Raw genomic sequence first — 20,389 nt, 5'->3', positions numbered from 1 at the left:
CAGCGACCCCGTAGGGTTTTCAAGGCAGGGGCGGAGCCAGGAATCATGGTTTTGCCATTGCCTTTTCCTGCCCTGCCACAGAAAGCAGAGGGGTGGGATCCAAGCCAGTTTCACTCCGCCACTTCCGCTAAGAAATAGGATTTACTTCAAATTTTTTCCCCGAGAGTGCCAAGAAGGGGTTACTAAAGCAACCTCCCTGCCCAATAGGGACTGGAGGTGCGTGTGTGCGGCGGCGCCACTGTTCGAATTCCACCCCCATCGGAACCTGTTATTAAAATTTTTGGATCCCACCACTGACAGCAACCCTGGTATTCCTTGGTGGTCTCCCATACAAGATGAGATAAGGCTATCCTGGGCCACCCAGGTCAGAGCACCCTTTCTTACTCATGGCCTTGGTATTACCTGCGAGGCTAACAAAACATTCCCCTTTAGCAATGATCCTCGGACAACCAATTGAGAGGGGTAGATTTTCAACTCCTGAGGGGGTGATACTCTACCAAAGGGCAAGAAGTGACTTGGGACCAATACTCTAAATTGGACTTTGCTTTAAATTGGACAGTGTTCTAGATTGGACTCTGAAAAGCAGAAATTGTGAATGTGGGGAAAGTTGTATACTGACTCTGGAACATATTTTGTTGTTCTGATGCTATTGGGACAAGCTGATTCAGAAATGTTTAGGGTGACTTTTATCCTACAAATCGCAAAGTTTAATTCAGTGGTAATAGACTTTGACAAACCTGATCGAAATTTACCATATGCCCCCTTGAAAAGCACCTTCTGGGAGACTGAGGCCGAAGTCAAGAACGGGTAAGGATTTGAGGGCTACTGTGAATGGAAGGAACTGTAGAAGAACCCATGTTTGATGGGACCCAACCCATTAAATAGAAATCTGTACCAGTCTTAAAGCTGACTAGAACAGATATTTTAAGACAGTGGTGGCGAACCTTTGGGACTCCAGATGTTATGGACTACAATTCCCATCAGCCCCTGCCAGCATGTGTTGGCCCATGCTGGCGACTGATAAGTAGATCACTAACATCTGGAGTCTAAGAATTCACTCCTATATTTAAGATAACTGTAGTGACTGGTTGCACTGTGAGGTAAGTTTCACTTGGTTTCCAAAGTGCCGTGTGAAGAAGGTTTTTTTTAAACTCTGTCGCAGCGTCCAAGGTAACACTGAAAACAACCACTGGTTGATCCAGCTTTTGTTTATAGCTGCGCGTACTTCCTGATGCTGCTATAAACTGTGCTGAACTTTGCTCTTTGAATTGTGCTGAAGCCCAGCAAAGGCAATTCATGCAGAAATCCAGCTAAAATAACTTGTTGCTCTTCACCAAGTTGGTTGGTTTAAGACATAGGTGTCAAACTCGCGGCCCTCCAGATGTTATGGACTACAGTTCCCATCATCCCCTGCCAGCGGCGGGGATGATAACTTTGGAGAACCAATTATTTCTAATGGTTTAAGAGGAAAGAAAATATCCAGGTGCCAAAACTCTCCTTGACTTGCTGGTTTGACAGGGGTTCTCATAAACTCAGTCTGTTTCCAATAGCCGACATCAGGTGACTTCAGTGGTCTCATTTTTTCCCCACGCTTTGTCTGGTGCTTTCAGAAATAACCGTGGTCCTGCTGTTGGGAATTTGTCACCAGCCTTTAACTGCTGATCACGTGATGTTTGTCTTGAAATGTGTGTCCTTCAAGCCAGACGGAAGCCGGTGATCCTCGTCTCCTCTTGTTGTGGCCCTAATTCTTTCAAAGTCCATTCCTAAGGAAGTGGGTAGAGTTTGCAAATAATACCGAGGTTTTGTTGCTTGGCAAATATAATATTTGGGCTGGCTGGCACTGGAAGCATAGTGATTGGCTTTCAATCAGGGAGATTTTGGATGATGTGGGAAGAGCAGATAGACAGAGGGCGGAATTTTCGTCTTCTCTAGAGCTTGGAGACAGCTGGTGATACAATTAACTTGGGTCAGCTTCGTTCACGCCTAACCTTCAAGAGAACTGGAAGCATGCAGTGGGCTCAGACATGAGAAACTGGGGTATTTATTTCTCAGATTTATACCCCGCCACTCCCTTGACAAGCACAGCTTGGGGTAGCTTACAACCAAGTAAAATATCATTCAATAGACAATCTTAAAAGCAATTACAATACACATATAACAGCTATAAACACATATAAAACAGCTATAAAAATCTCCTGTTGAAACGTATCTGCATCCAACATCCAAACAGTAAAATAATCTGGTGGAAACAGTGCAAGAATTGTAGGACATACACAGAGACTGATTAAAAGCCTGTTGAAAGAGCTCTGCATTGGAAGCCCTGCGGAAGCTGAGAGGGTCCCTCAGGGCTTGTTTATCCTTTGATAAAATATTCCACCAGGAAGGGGTAACCACAGAAAAGTCCCTTGCCCTGATAGAGGAAAGGTGATCCACTTGGAGGCCAGGCACCACCAGAAGTTGTTGACAAAGAACGCAGGCAGCTTAGTGCATCATGGTGCGCATGATTTTTGTTTCCCGTGATTTACTTCTCATGGCTGGGTTCCAGTGCATCTTCCTATCAACTTTACTCTTTATTGTTAGCATCCTGAGTCTGGAATATTTTTCCATCCCACTTCCGGGCTTGAGCAGAGGTAGATGGATGTGGAGAAATAGCACACATGACAGTCAGTGTCATCTAACGTCTATATTGTGGGACCAGGCAATAGGAGATCTGAGTTTGGATCCCCACCCTCACCCCTCATGGGCCAGACATGGGCCTAACCTACCTTACAGGGTTGTTGTGATGATAAGATGGAGGAGGAAAGAACAATGTAAACTGCTTTGGGTTCCCCTTTGGGGAGAAAGCAGGATATAAATGAAGAGCAGTAGTACTAGGCCAGTGGTGGCGAACCTATGCCACGGGTGCCAGAGGTGGAACCCAGAGCCCTCTCTGTGGGCACACGCAAACAGAGTCGCCCCTCCCACACATCTAGGCTGGCCTGGGCCACTGGGCTCGATTATTAGCATTAAACCTAAGACCTAGTTTTGGAGAAGCAGGGTAGGTGGCCTGTTAAAAGCCTTCAGCCTGATTTTCATGAGAGAAGAACTAAAGAGCAATCCTTTATCTGGGAGTAAGCTCGGTTGTTGTCACTGGGGCTTGCTTCTGAGTAAACCTTCCTAGGGTCGTGATTCACCTGTTGGAAGAGTTACACGGTTGCTTCAAAGCAAAGCCACCGACTACATCAAACACTCTTGAGTAGCAGCACCTCAAAACCAGCAATTTTCGCTAGGCATATAATTCAGGTTAAATTGCTGTGTTAAGCACTTTCGTCATCACAAGTGGGTTTTGGGTTGCAGTTGGGCACTTGGCCTCGAAAAGGTTCGCCATCACTGTACTAGGCAAAGCAGGAACGTGAAGGAAGGCACAAAGCTGGTACAGGATGAAGGCCGATGAGCAGTACCAAACGTGGACCAACTGCATTGTCAAGCTGAGGGGTGTCCAACTCTGGCGCTTCAGATGTTCATGGACTACAATTCCCATCCCAAAAAAACGTTTCAAACATCTTTGTTCAAAATTATGACATGTTGGTTTAACGTAGGTTTATGTGGTATTGAAATTTTCGCTTGCTTGGTGCTTGGAAATGGTAGCATGACTTGTTAAGCACGTACACATGTTCTCACACATAGCATTAGTAATTCCCAAGCCCTGATAAACTGGGGAGGAAAATATCCACATCTACAGCATTGTTTAATATCTTCCTAACTGTGCTTGGAGACAGCGAACGATCGTTTCCCTTGCAATTTCCCAAATGTGTGCTCTCTGACCTTCCTTTTTAATCTTCTTAGACCTGACCCTCAGCGAGGGTGTTTGCTCCCACTGCAGAAATGGAGCAGACATATTTATTTAAAGGATTGCCTCTTTTTCCCGCAGGGTTCAAAAGAGGTTTATTTTCGAACAAGGGAGGTAAAGTGAACTAGAATAATTTTACTGCTACCGAATAAAAGCCATCCTCGATAGTAAAAAGAGCTGTTAAGGCAGCAAGTGCATGAAATGAACCATGGCTGCAAACATCAATTAAGTTAGGGCAACTTGATCTTCTTTCAGTATGAAACTCCCAAAATACTCCAGTAAATGAATGCCCCTTGCAGGCTTTCCTTGTTTCTCACCTCTTTGTGCAATCTTGTTTGAGATTCTTTTATAACGATACAACCCCACGGTTTTTACCTCCTGAGCAAGTGAGGAAGAGTCTTGTGCGTATGATTTGGCGCATAAGCAGAAAGGTGTCTTGTGGCACCTTGAAGCTTAATCATTTTTTTAAAAAAAATTCTGGTGTAGACTTTCATGGACTTTCTCAGATAGTTGAACGGGGCTTTTACCCATGAACACTTGTACTAGATTGAAAAACTGGTTATACTTCGAGGCACACAAGACTCCAATTTGTTTTGGGTCTAAGAGGCTAAAATGGCTGCCTCTCAGGAATTTTTGTATGTGGTTCAGCAAAGCGTGATCAGAGCATGTGGTAGATAAGAGTGTTGGACAAGGATTTAGGAGACCCCAGGTCGAAATCCCTACTCTACCCTGAAGATTGCTGTATCAAGTTGTAGCCAACTGTTTTTTCTAAACTAAAACCTCAGTATTCAGGTTAAATTGCCCTGTTGGCACTTTGCGATAAATAAGTGGGTTTTGGGTTGCAATTTGGGCACTCGGTCTCGAAAAGGTTCGCCATCACTGATCTAAATAAAGAATACTTGCAATGCTGGAAACGTTTGGAGATGGTTTGAAGAACTTGCAGACGTCAACTCTTTCCTTAACTGCTTCTAAAGAAGTCTATGCTGCTTGTACTGCTTCTGAGATCTCCCGGTGTCCTCTACTTGGACTCTGTTTCCTTGCAATTCTGTTGAAACTGGGTTACTTAAAATATCATGGATCTTTGACACCTTAAACGTCTGAACTATTGCTGTCTCCAGCCTTCCCCAAACACCTGAACTAAAAAAGACTGTAAAACAGGAACTGCTAACTAATAAGTATGCTATAGTGCTTTGCCTTTAGAGGGCTTCTTAAAGGGACAGGGTCTAACTGAGGTTCCCTCCCATAGAATGCTGTACAAAAGGCAACTAAACCCATTCTGACTAAGGGTATAACTGAGGCTTAAATAAGGAAAATAGTGAGGGTTTCTCTGGGGACATGACAGCTAGTCCAGGCATCCCCAGCTTATCTTGTGGGGCCATTTGGGATTCTGACATGGCATGGTGAGTGCAGCCACAAAATGGTTACCACAGGAGGTGGAGCCAGCTGGAAAATGGCTGCATCAGCTTTGCTTTGGAGGCCCCTGCTGCTAAAGCAACATTTTTTAAAAATTCTCCACAGCCAGTCAGAAGCCTTGCTGTGCAAAATGTCTAAGGTGACCAGATGGTCACCTTTGTAAACTTTGGCAGGGGGGTAAAGGCTGACTCGCGTGCAGCCTCTCAGGGTACCTGCACTACCTTCTGGGGCACTGAGTTTCCCGCCCTGTGACAGGGGCCGAGAGCGAGCAAGAAGCCCCAGAAGGCGTGCTCCTCGTGATCGCTGACAGCCCAGCGGCTGCTGCACTGCACCTTAGCCCCAGAGAAGGCAGTCTCACTGGCAGCCTCCCAAAATAGGGACAATTTAAATAACCTGCGGAATTGTGCCAGGATAGTTGTTTGAAGGCAGGACTGTCCCACCAAAAGCGGGACGTCTGGTCAGCCTGAAAATGTCCCTTCCCACATTCTAAAAACACCTGGAAGTTTCCTCAAAAATAGATGGCGGGTGCCACGTTGGGCACCCTTAAGCTTGCCAGTCTCAGCCCCATGTCCCTCAAAGGGTTGTTATGAGGATAACCTGCGTGAAGGGAGAACTCTGTATCGCAGCTCTGACAGATCTTTAAATTACGTTTACAGATCAGCATGAAGCCTGTTAGTTTTTGCTTTTTGTATACCAGGAACCTTTCCCCTTTATTCAGAGACCGGCTCTACGGGATTCTTAAACAAAACACCTATGTTATTTTTCAAGGTTGTAATGTGCCACTTCCTGATAACTTCCTAGTACGGTAGCTTTGTTGTCTAGCTTATTGAGGTCACGGGTGTTTTTTTTTATAAAATTATTAGCTATCATTTGTTTTTTATGAGTAACAGCATAGCTACACCCTTCCAAATTTGTTGAACTAAACAGGCTTAAAAGAGTATAACTCTGTTTGGATGACACTGGTAGACCGCTGTCCTAGCACACTCTTAAAGGCCCAGATCAGGAAACAAGAAAGATTTTAATGTAATAAAATTAACAGAATAAAACATTAATACCTAATACAGCAGCCTCCAATGTGGCACTTGTGGGTCCCAGCAACTTTTTGTGGTACCCGAGAGGCTTCAGAAGTGGGTGGGGCCAGTTGGGACTTTTTGCCCATTGGTCTTCCGATTGGAAATCTAATTGATTTGTGAAGCAGAGTTTCTCTCTGAAATCCTTTAAGTATTATTATCAAATTTATGCATAATCACACTCCCTGACATTTTGTGGTTGGGTCTGCTTTTCATGGCAGCCATTTGATGGTTGAACTCACCGCTCTGTATCAGAACTTAAAAGGTTCAGACTCAAAAAGTTGGGTGATATCTGACCTAGCACATCCTAGGATACCTTATTTTGTCAACGTAAAATTAACCAGAGAAGGTGAGATTTCCCAAGGTTAAGAACAGGCAGTCAAAGTGCCTGGCCAGACTTAAGAATCTGCAAAAATTCAGTACTTTATGCAAATGGGAAACATTTCAATGTTGTGCAAAAAAAAAGGAAAATGTTTGATGTGTCTGATTGACATAGGTTATTGAGTTTGATTATTTCTTGGTGTATAATTTGAGCTTTTTGCAGGATTTCACAATGTGTTTTAGTGTACACACAAGTATCTCTAAGGGCTAATGGATCCTAGTCAGCTTTTGTGGCAGTGTAGGGGCTTGAACCTTGGCCGTCAAGATCCTTGGTGTGATCTTGTGACACCCTGATGACTACGCCATGCTTGCTCTCTTGGGGCACTTTTGCACATTCAGAATAATGTACTTTCAATCCACTTTTAATGTACTTTGCAGCCGGATTGTACTGTGCAAAATAGCAAAATCCACTTGCAAACAATTGTGAAAGTAGATTGAAAGTGCATTATTCTTCATGTGTGAAAGTGTCCATACTCTGGTTGGTTATTACTGAATTTATATATTTAGTGTATTTATAGAATTGCCACGTCACAACAACAGATAAATGTGGTCTTACTGATCTTCTGTACACCACCTGGAAAATTTTTACAGTTATTTTTACAGTTATGAGGAAGTATATAAATGTTTGGGATTCCCTCCCTCCCTCCCTCCCTCCCTCCCTCCCTCCCTTCCTTCCTTCCTTCCTTCCTTCCTTCCTTCCTTCCTTCCTTCCTTCCTTCCTTCCTTCCTTCCTTCCTTCCTTCCTTCCTCCCTCCTTCCCTCCTTCCCTCCTCCCTCCCTCCCTCCTTCCCTCCTTCCTTCCTTCCTTCCTTCCTTCCTTCCTTCCTTCCTTCCTGCCTGCCTGCCTGCCTGCCTGCCTGCCTGCCTCCCTCCCTCCCTCCCTCCCTCCCTCCCTCCCTCCCTCCCTCCCTCCCTCCCTCCCCTCCTTCCCTCCCTTCCTCCTTCCCTCCTTCCCTCCTTCCCTCCCTCCTTTTCTCCTTCCCTCCTTCCTTCCTTCCTTCCTTCCTTCCTTCCGACTCACCAAAGTTTCTTGTCTTAAAAGTGTACTTGGTACATTATTTTCACACTCTAGCAGATTATACACTGCTGCTCTGCCATTCAGGGTGGGATTGTTTCCTTAGGGCTAAGATTTCTGTACTGACATGTCCTGTGTTTCAGCACCACAGATCCGCAAAGCCCCACAGTTAGTAGGAGTGGGGAAACCCCGAAATTTTCCTTTGTTTCAGGGTTTTAGCTCCTTCCGGTTTTCCCCACCCTCCACTCCTTGTGGGCATTTCTGGAAGATCTACAGTCAGCTTTTGCGAAAAGCACAAAAATATCGACATAACGGAGAAATGTCAATATAGCATAGAAATAGCGATATAAAAATGTAAAGGGCTTTAAAAACGAAGTTGGCAATCTCGTGATGACCAGGAGTGACCTGGAAGTGGGGGCAAGCAAGCTGAGCAGCGGGCAGTGGGGCACCTCCTTGCATGTAAACAAAGAAGTGCGAGGAGACCCCACTGTGCATCGAAGAGCACCGAGGAAAACACGCCATGCATAATGGACCCCTGTTCCCTAGTTAGGGTTGCATACCTCAAGGGGGTAGCTGGATCTTGGGATTACAACTGATCTCCAGGTGACAGAGATCATTTCACTTGGGGAGAAAATTGCCACTTCAGAAGATGACATTCTACTGCATTGAAGTTCCTCCCCTCCCCAAAACTTGCCTTCTTCAAGCCCTGCTCCAAAGTCTCCAGATATCTACCAATCCCAAAGCAGGCAGCTCTATCCCTAGGAGCTCAAGGAAGCATATTTTGGTTCTGCCTTTTTCATTACATCCTCCCAAGAGCCCTCCGACATAAATAAGGTTTAACAGGAGAGCAGCCGCCCCAATATCACTGAGTGAGGGTTGCACCTCAGGGCCTAACTAGATAAGATGGGCATCTCCAGATTCACCTGTGCTGTACTGCAGTTTTAAAGAGTGAGTTCCCCTTCAGGTATTCCTTTAAAGCAGGGGTCTGCAACCTGCGGCTCTCCAGATGTTCATGGACTACAATTCCCATCAGCCCCTGCCAGCAATTGGCCATGCTGGCAGGGGCTGTTCATTTAACTATCCATGAACATCCTGAAGCTACATTCCTGAACCTGCTTTTCGCTGCAATGGTGGGACCAATTCTGGTCAGGATTCTTGGTGAGGAGGGGTTTGCCATTTTCATAACCTGAATGGGGCTAGTGAAGGCGTTATTTGCTTTCATGCCACCCCTCAGTGCTCTTCTAGATCAGAAAAGGGCATGGGGAGGAAAGATCGCTTCCTCCCTCCTGCACTGAGGTGGTCCAAACCAAAATAAGACCCATCACAGTACAGTTTAAAGGAGTTCCTGAATGGGACCTCATCCTTTAAAATGATGGCTTGTCTTCAAAGTGAAGGGAAAACAACTCTTCTAGTTTGGCTCCAAGTGAACTTGGGGTCTTCAGATTCTAGCTAGAAACTCTAACCCCACTATAGTTCTGTCAGGCTGCTTTAGGCTTGCCAACTACCAGGTGGTGGCTGGAGATCTCCTGGGTTCTCCTGGAGGTGACCTCGGGCATCCTGTATGGGTGTTTTCCAACCCTTACTCAGGGAGGCAGGACAGATTTACTTTGTCACTTCCTGTAGAGGGTTGGTCATCCATCCTGGATCCAGTTCGTTTCCTGCCTAAAGCAGGGAGAGCAGGACTTGGAGCTAGCTCCAAACCAAATTCATCAAAATCTATTCCTTTTCGTCTTTTTCGTCCCTTCGTCTGTGCTGTTTCTAATCTTCGTGTTTTTGCGGTGTCGTAAGTCCCTCCGTGTTCGTGTGTTTTCTCTGTCGTCTCCCCTGGGATTTCAACTGATCTCCAGGAAACCGAGGTCAGATTACCTGGAGAAAATGGCTGTCTTGGAAGTTGAACTCTATGATAATTCTACCCCGTTGAAGTCCCTCCCCGAATCACGCCCTCCTTGGGCTCCACCCCCCAAATGTCAAGGTATTTCCCAACCCAGAGTTGACAACCCTGACCTGCCTGCTTGTATCCTTTCTGGACCCCCCCCCCTCTCCCTCCCTCCCTTTCTCTCCCCCCCCCCAATTTGCTCTCTTTAGCTACCTGAAGCAATTTCAATATTTGTTTTATGAAAGCTTTGTGCCGACTGCAAGGCTGAGAGTCTGACATCTGTATGCATTACATCTTGGAGAACAGGCAAATCAGTCCTTTAAGGACCTGCCAAGTTACAAGCAGTGTTTTAATAAACTCTAGATATTTGACTCGCAGCTATATGGTTATACCTGTTTGAAATCCAGCTTGCCAGGTGTTGCCAGCTGGAAAGCCGTTCTTTGATGTTTCGGTTAGAAAGCCGCCTGCATCTGGGATATGAATGGGTTTTCTTGATGTTAGGATCTGCCTGTTCTTGCTGAGTCATTATTTTTTCTGTGCGCCTTTATGTTCTCGCATATTGAACCGTATCTTCTATTTTATCTAAACAAACACTTTTCATTGTTCAGGCTTATTTCGCCCTGGGTTATTCAAATGCTCTTGCCTGCCAGTGTTGTCTCATAGGTTGGCACTGGCAATCAGTGATTGCGTCTTGGTTAGAGTGTTGGACTAGGAAATTGGAGCCACAGGTTCAAATTCCCATTTTGCCCTGGAAACGTGCTTGCTTGGTGATCTTGGGCAAGTACTTCACTCTCAACAAGATCTATTTGTTTTAGATTAAATTTTTTTAATTAGTCCTTAAACAGCTTTTCATCATTGAAAACAGACAAAAAAAATTCCCAGACATATGAAATAAATTTTCCACAAGAGCTCCCAGTTTTGTACTCACCAAGTATTAACACTGAAAATAATTTTTTACCACTTGCTCTTTAACAACTAGCTAAAATTGGATCTTTAGAGCTACTACTAATAAAACCTCTTGGTTTTTATTTTAACTATCCCTAACCTTCAAAACCAATCCCAGAGGGTTATTGTGAGGTTAAAAAAGTAGAAATCTACAGAAGGGTGGATTAAAAAATATAGTTATATGTATAAAATAATGATTAAAGCAGCCCATGCAACAATAGCTTTGGGCTGGAAAGAAAAGGAAAAAATGGACATTTCAGAAGTGGCTAGAACAGGGGTCTGCAACCTGTGGCTCTCCAGATGTTCATGGACTACAATTCTCATCATCCCCTGCCAGCATGGCCAATTGGCAGGGGCTGATGGGATTTGTAGTCCATGAACATCTGGAGAGCCGCAGGTTGCAGACCCCTGGGCTAGAATATATCTGGGAACAAGTGACACTCGATATTTTCGATATATTAACCAAAAATAAGACGTGGCAAGATAAACAGAATGAAATTTTGAAAATATGGATAATATACGTGGACTGGATGAAAGAAGCTCGAGTCAATGAAGAAATATGGGAGAAGGGGCTACAGAGAACGAGCTTACTGCTGTTTGTGTGACAAAACTATGAGGAAGATGAAACGGGGGGAGGGAGAAAAGGGGGAAAATGTATTGTTTGAAAATGTATGAAGAAAGAAATTATTATAAACTGTAAAATTCAAATGATACAATAATTTTTTTTAAAAAAAGTAGAAATCTTTACCTTGATGTCCAGGCTAACCAGATCCTGGCAAACCACCTCTGAATGTTTTTTTTGCCTTGGAAAACCTATGAGGTCGCCACAAGTTGGCTGCGACTTGCTGGCACTGTCCACCGCAAAATCTAGAAGATGTAAGCTGCTTTGTGTTCCCTTTGGATGGAAAGATGGGGAATAAATGAAGTAATTATTGTATAGCAGTGGTGGCGAACCTTTGGCACTCCAGCTGTTATGGACTACAATTCCCATCAGCCCCTGCCAATTGGCCATGCTAGCAGGGACTGATGGGAATTGTAGTCCATAACAGCTGGAGTGCCAAAGGTTCGCCACCACGGCTGTATAGCGTGCATCAGGGGCGTAACCTGGCAGCCCTGGGCAAACTGTAGCGCTGGGCAAAACCTGAGTTGGATGCCCCCCCCCCCCATGGGCAGCCACTCCACTACGACCAAATTTATTTTTGCACCAGGACATTGGTGCCTGCAGGGGGTGCCATCATCTCCAGATGATACCCTGAAATTTTGGTGCCGATACATCCAAAAAATGCACCCCCTGCAGGAACATCCTAGAAATTTGCCCAAGAATCTTTGTTCTGCATTGAGTTTTCTGCATTTCTGTCAGTGGGGGTTGCAGGCTGGGGGGGGGGCATTTCTGAAGGCACAGTCTCAAAACTTTCAGGGTCTCATCAGGAGACTGCCCTAATGATACTCCCCAAGTTTGGTGCAGTTTGGTTCAGGGGGGCAAAAGTTATGGACCCTCAAAACTGTAGCCCCCATCTCCTACTAGCTCCCACTGGAAACAATGGGGGATAGGGGCACCCCCTTCGGGAGTCAATAACTTTGGACTCCCTGAACCAAACCTCACCAAACCTGGGGGGTAGCATAAGGACAGTCTCCTGATGATACGCTGAAATTTTGGTGCCGCTAGCCTAAAAACTGCACCCCCTGTAGGCCAAAAATGGAAAAACACTAAAATACCCAAAAACGAACCCAGCATTTTGATGCCCCCCACAAGGTGATGCCCTGGGCAGCTGCCCACCTTGCCCAATGGGCATTACGCCAGTGGCGTGCATGAGATTAGGACTGTTCAGTTGAAAGGCAGTGTAAGAAAAAAAAAGGAAAGAGTACTGAGCTCTCAGGTCCGGCCTTTCTGAATAGAGATGGGTCGAGTGATTAAATGGTGTCAATACAGCACGCTTGCATGTGCCTGATTCCTCCCTGTATTTGGAGATAAACAGATTATTACCAAGACATCAGACGTCTCCAGTGACTTTTCCTCTGAAAGGAGAGATCCTGTGAAAAGTTGCCCTGAATTTCTCACGCCTGCATTAGGCTAATTCACTCTGTTCCTTGGATCACTGGTTGGCTTAGCTCAGTGATGGGGAACCTTTTTGAGACGGAGTGCCCAAATTGCAACCCAAACTCCAGTTATTTATCGCAAAGTGCCGACCCGGCAATTTAACCTGAATGCTGAGGTTTTAGTTTAGAAAAAAAACGGTTGGCTCTCTCTTCCTCCGCCCCACCCGCTCGAGCAGGGACCAGCCTGCTCTAGCCTACAGCAAGTCCTGGTGCACTGCTCTGTGCCTCTCTAGCATCTCTGCCTCCTCTGCGCCCCCCCCCCCCGGTGCAGCAGCCACCCAGAGCACAGGCACCAGGCCAGCCAGCCGAGTCCTCCCTGCTCACCACGGTGCACGCATGTCGTGCTCAGTGGCCCAGGCCAGCCTAGATGTGTGTGTGTGGGGTTTCCACTGCCCACAGAGAGGGCTCCGAGTGCCACCTCTGGCACTCATGCCATAGGTTCGCCATCACTGGCTTAGCTGATTACCGAATGGACTGGAGGAATTTTTTTTTTTATCCTATGGTGTTGGAACTGAATGGGATAGTTTGTCCCATCACACTTCATGAAAGTCCCAGCAAGGCCTTCTAGAAACAACATCATAGAGCAACATTGACATGTGGCGTAGTGGTTAAGAGCAGGTGCACTCTAACCTGAACCAGGTTTGATTCCCCCACTCTGCCACTTGAGTTTTCTGATAGTTCCTAAGCTGATCTTTCTACTAAATCTTAGAAATGTGCAAGGGTGTAGCTAAATTTCTGCAGGAAGCCGTCAAGTTCCGTCTTCCAAAGAAAGGGTGCTAATTTTTATTCTGGTTCTTTTTATGCTTGTATTAACACTTTGCTTTTTACCTCCATGTAATGTTATATTGTAAGATATCTTTTATCCATTTTTAATCGCTCTATATTTTAAATTTTAGTGTATTATGTAATATTTTATATCCTAGATGCCACTAAAGGCCTTGGATATGATAGATGGGCAAAGGCACTGCATAAAAATGAATGATAATCCTTACATTACTAAGAATCCTAGAAAGAGCACCTAGTGAATGATTTGCAATATATTTTGGTAGCATATAGCAATGTTTTTGAATGATGGAAATAAGTACGAATACTATACATATGCACTGAAGAGAATGCACATGCACTGAAGAAGATTAGCGAAAACGCACTTCAGCGCGCAGGCGTTTTGCTACTGCTTCTTTGAACCTTGCTGCTCCTTTGAACTTGTACAATTTGGCGGCAGGTTGCTGTTTCTTGAACCGGTGCCATTTGGCGGTGTGGTAAGTGGACCGCGATTCCACCGGATTCTGCCTTTTTTCCATGGTTTCCACTGGACTGTGAATGAAATATTTATAGAATTACGGCTGGGAGAACCTTATGGACTCATGGAATGATTTCATTCTTGATTTTGTGAATATTGCATATATGCACTTTAGTCATTGTTGGCATTAACACTTCCTTGTGCAATTCCTGTTGTGTGGCAAGTTTTTTTGGGGGGGTTGGCCAACCTTGTTCCTTGTTTCTTGTTTGAGTCTTGCCCTCATTCTTCCTTTCCATTTAGTACAATGTGAATTTTGCACCCTAGGTGCATTTTGGGGTGTTTAACAATAGCACCAACCTGCAGAGACCCATAAGGGATATGGTTAAACAGATAATGGAAATGTAGGGGATTTTTAAAAAATGCTTTAAGAATTGGATCATCTTTCAAGAATGTTTGCCATGGTTGCTGAATCACTCTGAAATAAGTATGTACGAAGATCCCTTCTGCTGAATCGGACCTTTGGTCCATGAGTGTCAGAAAAGTCTACTCAGACTAGCACAGTGATGGCGAACCTTTTCGAGACCGAGTGCCCAAATTGCAACCCCAAACCCACTTATTTATCGCAAAATGCCAACACAGCAATTTAACCTGAATACTGAAGTTTTAGTTTAGAAAAAACAGTTGGCTGTGAGGCGTGCATTACTCAGGAGTAAGCTTGATGGTAGTCGGTGGCTTTGCTTTGAAGCAACCATGCAACTATTCCAATGGGTGAATCACGACCCTAGGAGGGTTTACTCAGAAGCAAGCCCCATTGCCAGCAACCGAGCTTACTCCCAGGTAAAGGATCGTGCTTTAGTTCTTCACATGAAAATCAGTGGGGTTTAACAGTGCTTAACAGGGTTACCTACACTGCTTCCCCAAAACTTGGTCTTGGTTTTAATGCTAATAATCGAGCCCAGCAGCCCAGGCCAGCCTAGATGTGTGTGTGGGGGGGGCACTCTGTGCGTGCCCACAGAGAGGGCTCTGAGTGCCACCTCTGGCACCCGTGCCATAGGTTTGCCACCACTGGCAGTGGCTGTCCACAGCCACAGTCAGAATCTTTCTTAGGACCTACCACCTGGTCCTTTTGACTGGAGATGCTGGGGTTTGATCCTAGGACCTTTTGCATGCCAACCAGATTCTCTGCTGAACCATACCCTGCTCCCCGAAACAGTTTGATCAACAGTCTTATAAGGAAGTAGAATTATGCAAAGACGGTATGCATAGTGCAACTGCCTGCATTATTGTTGCAGAAAATGTCCAGGGCGTGTATCCTTAAATGCCTGTACAACAATGAATAACGTTAAGTCTGTTTTAATTGTCTTCACAGAAAGATCCAGACTACTTGAAACTCTGGTTGGACAGCTTTGTGTCAAGTTACGAACAGTTTCTGGATGTGGACTTTGAGAAACTGCCCACTAGGTATGTACAAATAGCCCTTTGTTTCAATGTCCCAGTTGCAACTTGGCTGGAAAATGAAGTGTGAAAAACACAATTGTGTGTACGCAGTTGCATGTCTACCGATCTGTAGAGATGTCTTGTGCTTCTTGAGGTTTTGTGTACTGCAGATGACTGTGCATACTTTTCACACACACAGAAATGCGACACAAACTTGCCAATTCTGTCTATCGTTGTCTGCTCTTATTATTGCTACATACTATTGTTGTCAGATTTGGGGTCCCCACATTAGTGAATATTCTGTTGTCCTCAATTATCCTAGATTACGACTATCGAATTATACCAGGGTTCTTAAAATAACATTTCTCAGAAAACTGTGAAACTGCTGAACCTTTTGAATAAATACATATAAAGTGTGAAGCTGCCCAACCTTAAAAATGTTCATATATGGGGTTTTCTAGATTTGAACAAGGTGATGGGCAAGGAAGAGAAATGGAAAAGAAATATGGCCAGTTTAGACAAGCCTTTTATGCATAGATTTTCTATTTTTGTACAGTATTTGAGTTGGGGGTCTATTCTGTTCCCATCCATGTGATCCGTATACCTAATATTAGCTGATTAAAAGATTGCGCACTGGACCTACAGATGCTATACTCTACATCCCAGACTCTATTTTGAACATGACCTCTAATATGAAAAAAAATACAGTTGGATTCTACAGTGAGCAAGTGTCTCTTTTTCAAGGGGCAGAGTTTGTACCTTAAAAAATTCAACTTCTGGTGACATCTACATCAGTTCTTGTGTATCTTCAGTTTAGTCAGATATTAAATCACCTGCAACTTAGCAGTGACCCAAGATAAATTTGCACAGCAAATAATCCCTATGTCTGTGTAAAAATTCCTTTTCTGTTCCCTACTAGTGTTACTTGATTGTTCTGGCTAACCTTCTTTAATAGCAATCTTGGGACTGATAAATTGTGCACAAAGCAAACATTCTCATTTACACCAGGAAATAACCTCTGTCTGTACTTCATGCATGCACTAATTGCGGCTAAGAGATGTTAGGAGAGATAGTTGCTGGTAATGCTAACTGAATGTACAGATGGATTATTTCAGCCTCTTCACTGTAAACATGGCTAACTGATCTGTTTCTGCGATTCTCATCTCTAACTTTTAAATGAACTTGAAATGACTTTGCAAATGTTTGTGGGCTGCATTGTTAGATCTTTGTTTTTAACCGAATGTACTAGGCATTGGGGGAAATCTAGTTACCTGGCTACTAGGCTGAAATCAACTTGTTATGTTATTTATCTCCTTTGGAAGCTGTTAGCCTCTCGTGTGTGTTAAGGTGTGCAGTTTGTCAGATTGTCTCTGCTCACTGCAGTTTGCCATGTTCTCTAAATCCCACCACTGGGAGATTAGTGGACCCCTGGGTTCAGCACTAGGGTGCACCAATTTTCCAGTGGCTAGATTTCACTGGACATGAGAGACTGTAGTGAGCAGGCAAGGTGGAGTAGGTGGGTAGGGAGTCTACAAAGGCAGGTGAGAATGGGTGCAAAATTGTAAAGGGTCCCCTTCCACAAGTAGATAACTTACAAAGAGCTAAGCTCTTCATGCAATTGAGATCCAATAAATACATGAAGGTAATCTTACTATGATTCATGCTTTCCATGGTGAAATGCCTTACACCCCAGGATTTACATCAGATTTGACAGTCCAGCTATCTGCACTCTGCACTGGCTCAGAGGCTAGAAAGCACCTTTTACAAACTGATAGCATCCACAAGGGAAGAGCAGGAGGTGGATATCACTCGTTTCCTAGGGACATCAAAGGTTGGTAAAGTTGCACCTAAGCCACAGAGTTTTGGAGACCCAGAGGCGTAGCTACCATGGGGACATCCGGGGACAAGTGCCCCGGGCGCCACCTTGTGGTGGGCGCAAAAATTGCAGGTTCGTTAGTGGCTTTTTCTATTTTTCAGGGTTTTTCCCATTTCTGGCCTGCAGGGGGGCGCAGTTTTTAGGCTAGCAGCACCAAACTTTCAGACTATTGCCAGGTGACTCTCCTGATGATACCAGCCAAGTTTGGTGCAGTTTGGTTCAGGGGGTCCAACGCTATGGACCCACAAAATGGGTGACCCCATACTCCATTATTTCCAATGGGAGCTAATAGTAAACGGCGCTACCATTTTGAGGGTCCCATAACTTTGGATCCCTGAATCAAACTTCACTAAACCTAGGTGGTATCATAAGGATAGTCTCCTGCTGATAGCACCCAGGTTTGGTGCAGTTTGGTTCAGGGGGTCCAAAGTTATGGACCCCAAAGTGCTCCATCCTCCATTGTTTCCAATGGGAGCTAATGGTAGATGGGGCTACCCTTTTGAGGGTCCATAACTTTGGGCTTCCTGAACCAAACTTCACTAAACCTGGGTGGTTTAATCAGGAGAGTCTTCTGAAGATAGCCTAAAAGTTTGGTACTGTTAGCTTAAACATTGCTCCCCTGACAGGCACCCTCACATTTTCCCCAGGTTCTCTCTTTAAATCCACCTCCTTTGGAGTGGATTTAAAGGGAGAATCTGGGCTCCCTAGATTAAAAAAACATTAAAAGTATTGTTGAAGGCTTTCAAAAACCAGATTCAACTGGTAGTTGTGAGTTTTACAGGCTGTGTAGCCGTGGTCTGATAGATACAGAGAGAAGTCTGTTATAAGAGAAGGCTGGACACAGTGTATAATAGACTTCTCTCTGTGATACACCTCTGAAAATACCAGCCACAGATGCAGGTGAAACATTAGGAACAAGATACACCAGACCACGGCCACACAGCCCAGAAAACCCACAATAACCAACATTGAAAATGATGCTGTTTGGGGTGGGGAATCTACCCTGAAACAGCATCACTTTCAATGTTGTTTAAACTAGGGAGCCCAGAGTATCCCCTTAAGGTGGATTTAAAAGGAGAATCTGGGCTCTGTAGTTTAAACAACATTAAAAGTGATGCTGTTTCAGGGTGGATTCCCCCTCCTTAAAAAAATAGCATCACTTTCAATGTTGTTTAAACTAGGGAGCCCTGGGTGTGTTCAGATTTGTGTGTTGGGCCATGTTCTATAATGCAATGGTGACTTTGAGATGACCTGGTGCAAAAAATGTTGTTTGGTCGTGGTGGGGGAGGGAGGCTGCCCAAATGGGGGGGGCGCAAAACTCAGATTTTGCCCCGGGCTCCATTTACCCTAGCTACACCCCTGTGGAGACCAAATAGGAAAGAGCAGATCTTCTTGTTGGGACAGGAAAAGAAATATGCCCCACAGGAAGTACATAATGAAAAGATTATAAAACCCAAAACATGAGGAAGAAAAGTCTCTTGTCTTTCCAGTATCTCAGTGATAACCGTGACCACGTGTTGCTGAACAAAGGGGAGACATCCCATAATAGGAACCTAAGAATGTTTTCTGAACCTCACATGTTGAAGAATATGTTGGCTACCCCTATTCCTAACCATCCTCATTAGGGATAAATCTAGTAGCCGGGTCAGAGGACTGTGATTATGTTGCTTTGGTTTTGATAAGGGAAGACCTGGGGTGGCTGCAGAACTTCCAAGCCCCCACATGGGCAGAAATGGGGCTTGTGAGATCATCCCCCCCCAAAAAAAAATCTCGGGAAATTTCCCAAGATAGCATTAGCAACTCTGTGGGGAAGGTGAAGTTATAAAGTAACTTGCCAGATTGCTGCACCCACTGGTGGGCTGATTCCACACCTTTTACAATCCACAAGAGAAGAGCAGGAGATGGATATCACTCGTTTCCTAGGGACATCAAAGGGTAGTAAAGTTGCACCTAAGCCACAGAGTTTGGGAGACCAAATAGGAAAGAGCAGATCTTCTTGTTGGGACAGGAAGTTATTGGGGAAGGTGAAGTTGGGGAAGGTGAAGTTATAAAGTAACTTGCCAGATTGCTGCACCCACTGGTGGGCTGATTCCACACGGGCCAAAAACAGCAGCGTGAAAATGGTGTAAAAGGGTTTAAAATGGTGTAAAAGGGTTTATACTGTTTTCACACCATTTTCACACTGCTGTTTTTGGCCCATGCGGAATCAGCTGTGGTCTGGACTGTGCTTGAAGGGGAGTCTCATGAAATGTTTGTCTACCACACAGTTGTTCTAAGTTGTTCAAAGGCGCAGTGCTACAAATGGAAAAGAGACCACCAACATGAACGTTGTGGAAATCTCGCATTAATTTGTGGCGGTTTCTTTCCTAACTAATAGTATTTTTCATAATCACGTGGCAAGAGATTTAAAGGGTTAGGGGAGAGAATCTCGAAACTGGAGCTCTGTACGAACGGTATCTTTTCTAGGATTGTATAGTATTTATTTTTTTGAGTGCTCAGGAGAAAAATCTGCCGGGTTTTCTGTGTTGAGATTAATGGCAGGATTAAAGTTGCAATGTTAAAAAAGCCCCGCATATAGGATTGGACTGGGCCAGGAACAGATGTACGGAGATAATATCTAGGCAGCCGTCAAGGATTGCTTTAAAACATCTTTGAGAGCCGTCAACAAGTAGCTTCCCGTTACATTATCTGTTCCATGTACGCAGCTGGATGAAATATATTTACACAGATTGATAACCGCAGGAAGCAAAAAATTAAAAAGCCTTGTTCCAGAGGTCTTGTGGCTAACGTCCTACCCTCAGCAGTCCTGAGCGGCAGATTTCTCCAGATCCCATACCAACAAAGAATGTGTCCCTGCTCACAAAAAGCCATTGAAACAATCGAGCACATCCTCCTAGATTGCGAACTATATGCTTCATCTAGAATATATAGACCCATATACTGAGAACTATGCCTACTCATCAGACAAGGTCAAATCTTTCTATCTGCTTTGTGATCAGTCTCCTCAGAGATCCCTAGACGTTGCCAAATTCCTGGCGCTGGCACAACAGAGTCGCCACAGATTTTAGTTTATTTATTTATTTATTGTTTTAACTGCTGGAAATGTCTGAACCTACTTATTTTAACTTGATTCTCCTCAACCTCTCTGTTGTATTTTAAACTCATGCCAATAAAAGGTTGATGATGATGATGATGATGATGATGAAGTCT

At 44.5% G+C, this 20,389-nt stretch overlaps 1 protein-coding gene across 4 annotated transcripts in view; it reads left to right on the top strand.

Moving 5' to 3' along the window:
• The window catches only part of NBEAL1 (neurobeachin like 1), a 155,157-nt gene that overhangs the window by 22,068 nt on the left and 112,700 nt on the right, over positions 1 to 20,389 (top strand). For all 4 annotated transcript variants that reach the window (XM_048484982.1, XM_048484984.1, XM_048484983.1 and 1 more), the window contains exon 3: positions 15,236 to 15,327. In XM_048484982.1, the coding sequence (XP_048340939.1) occupies positions 15,236 to 15,327 (92 nt within the window). The remainder of the gene's footprint in view (positions 1 to 15,235; positions 15,328 to 20,389) is intronic.

This window comes from Sphaerodactylus townsendi, linkage group LG02 (genome assembly GCF_021028975.2).
Source record: "Sphaerodactylus townsendi isolate TG3544 linkage group LG02, MPM_Stown_v2.3, whole genome shotgun sequence".
Lineage (NCBI taxonomy): Eukaryota > Metazoa > Chordata > Lepidosauria > Squamata > Sphaerodactylidae > Sphaerodactylus > Sphaerodactylus townsendi.
The sequence above is the reverse complement of the archived record's forward strand: the minus strand, read 5'-3'. Positions and strand labels throughout refer to the sequence as shown.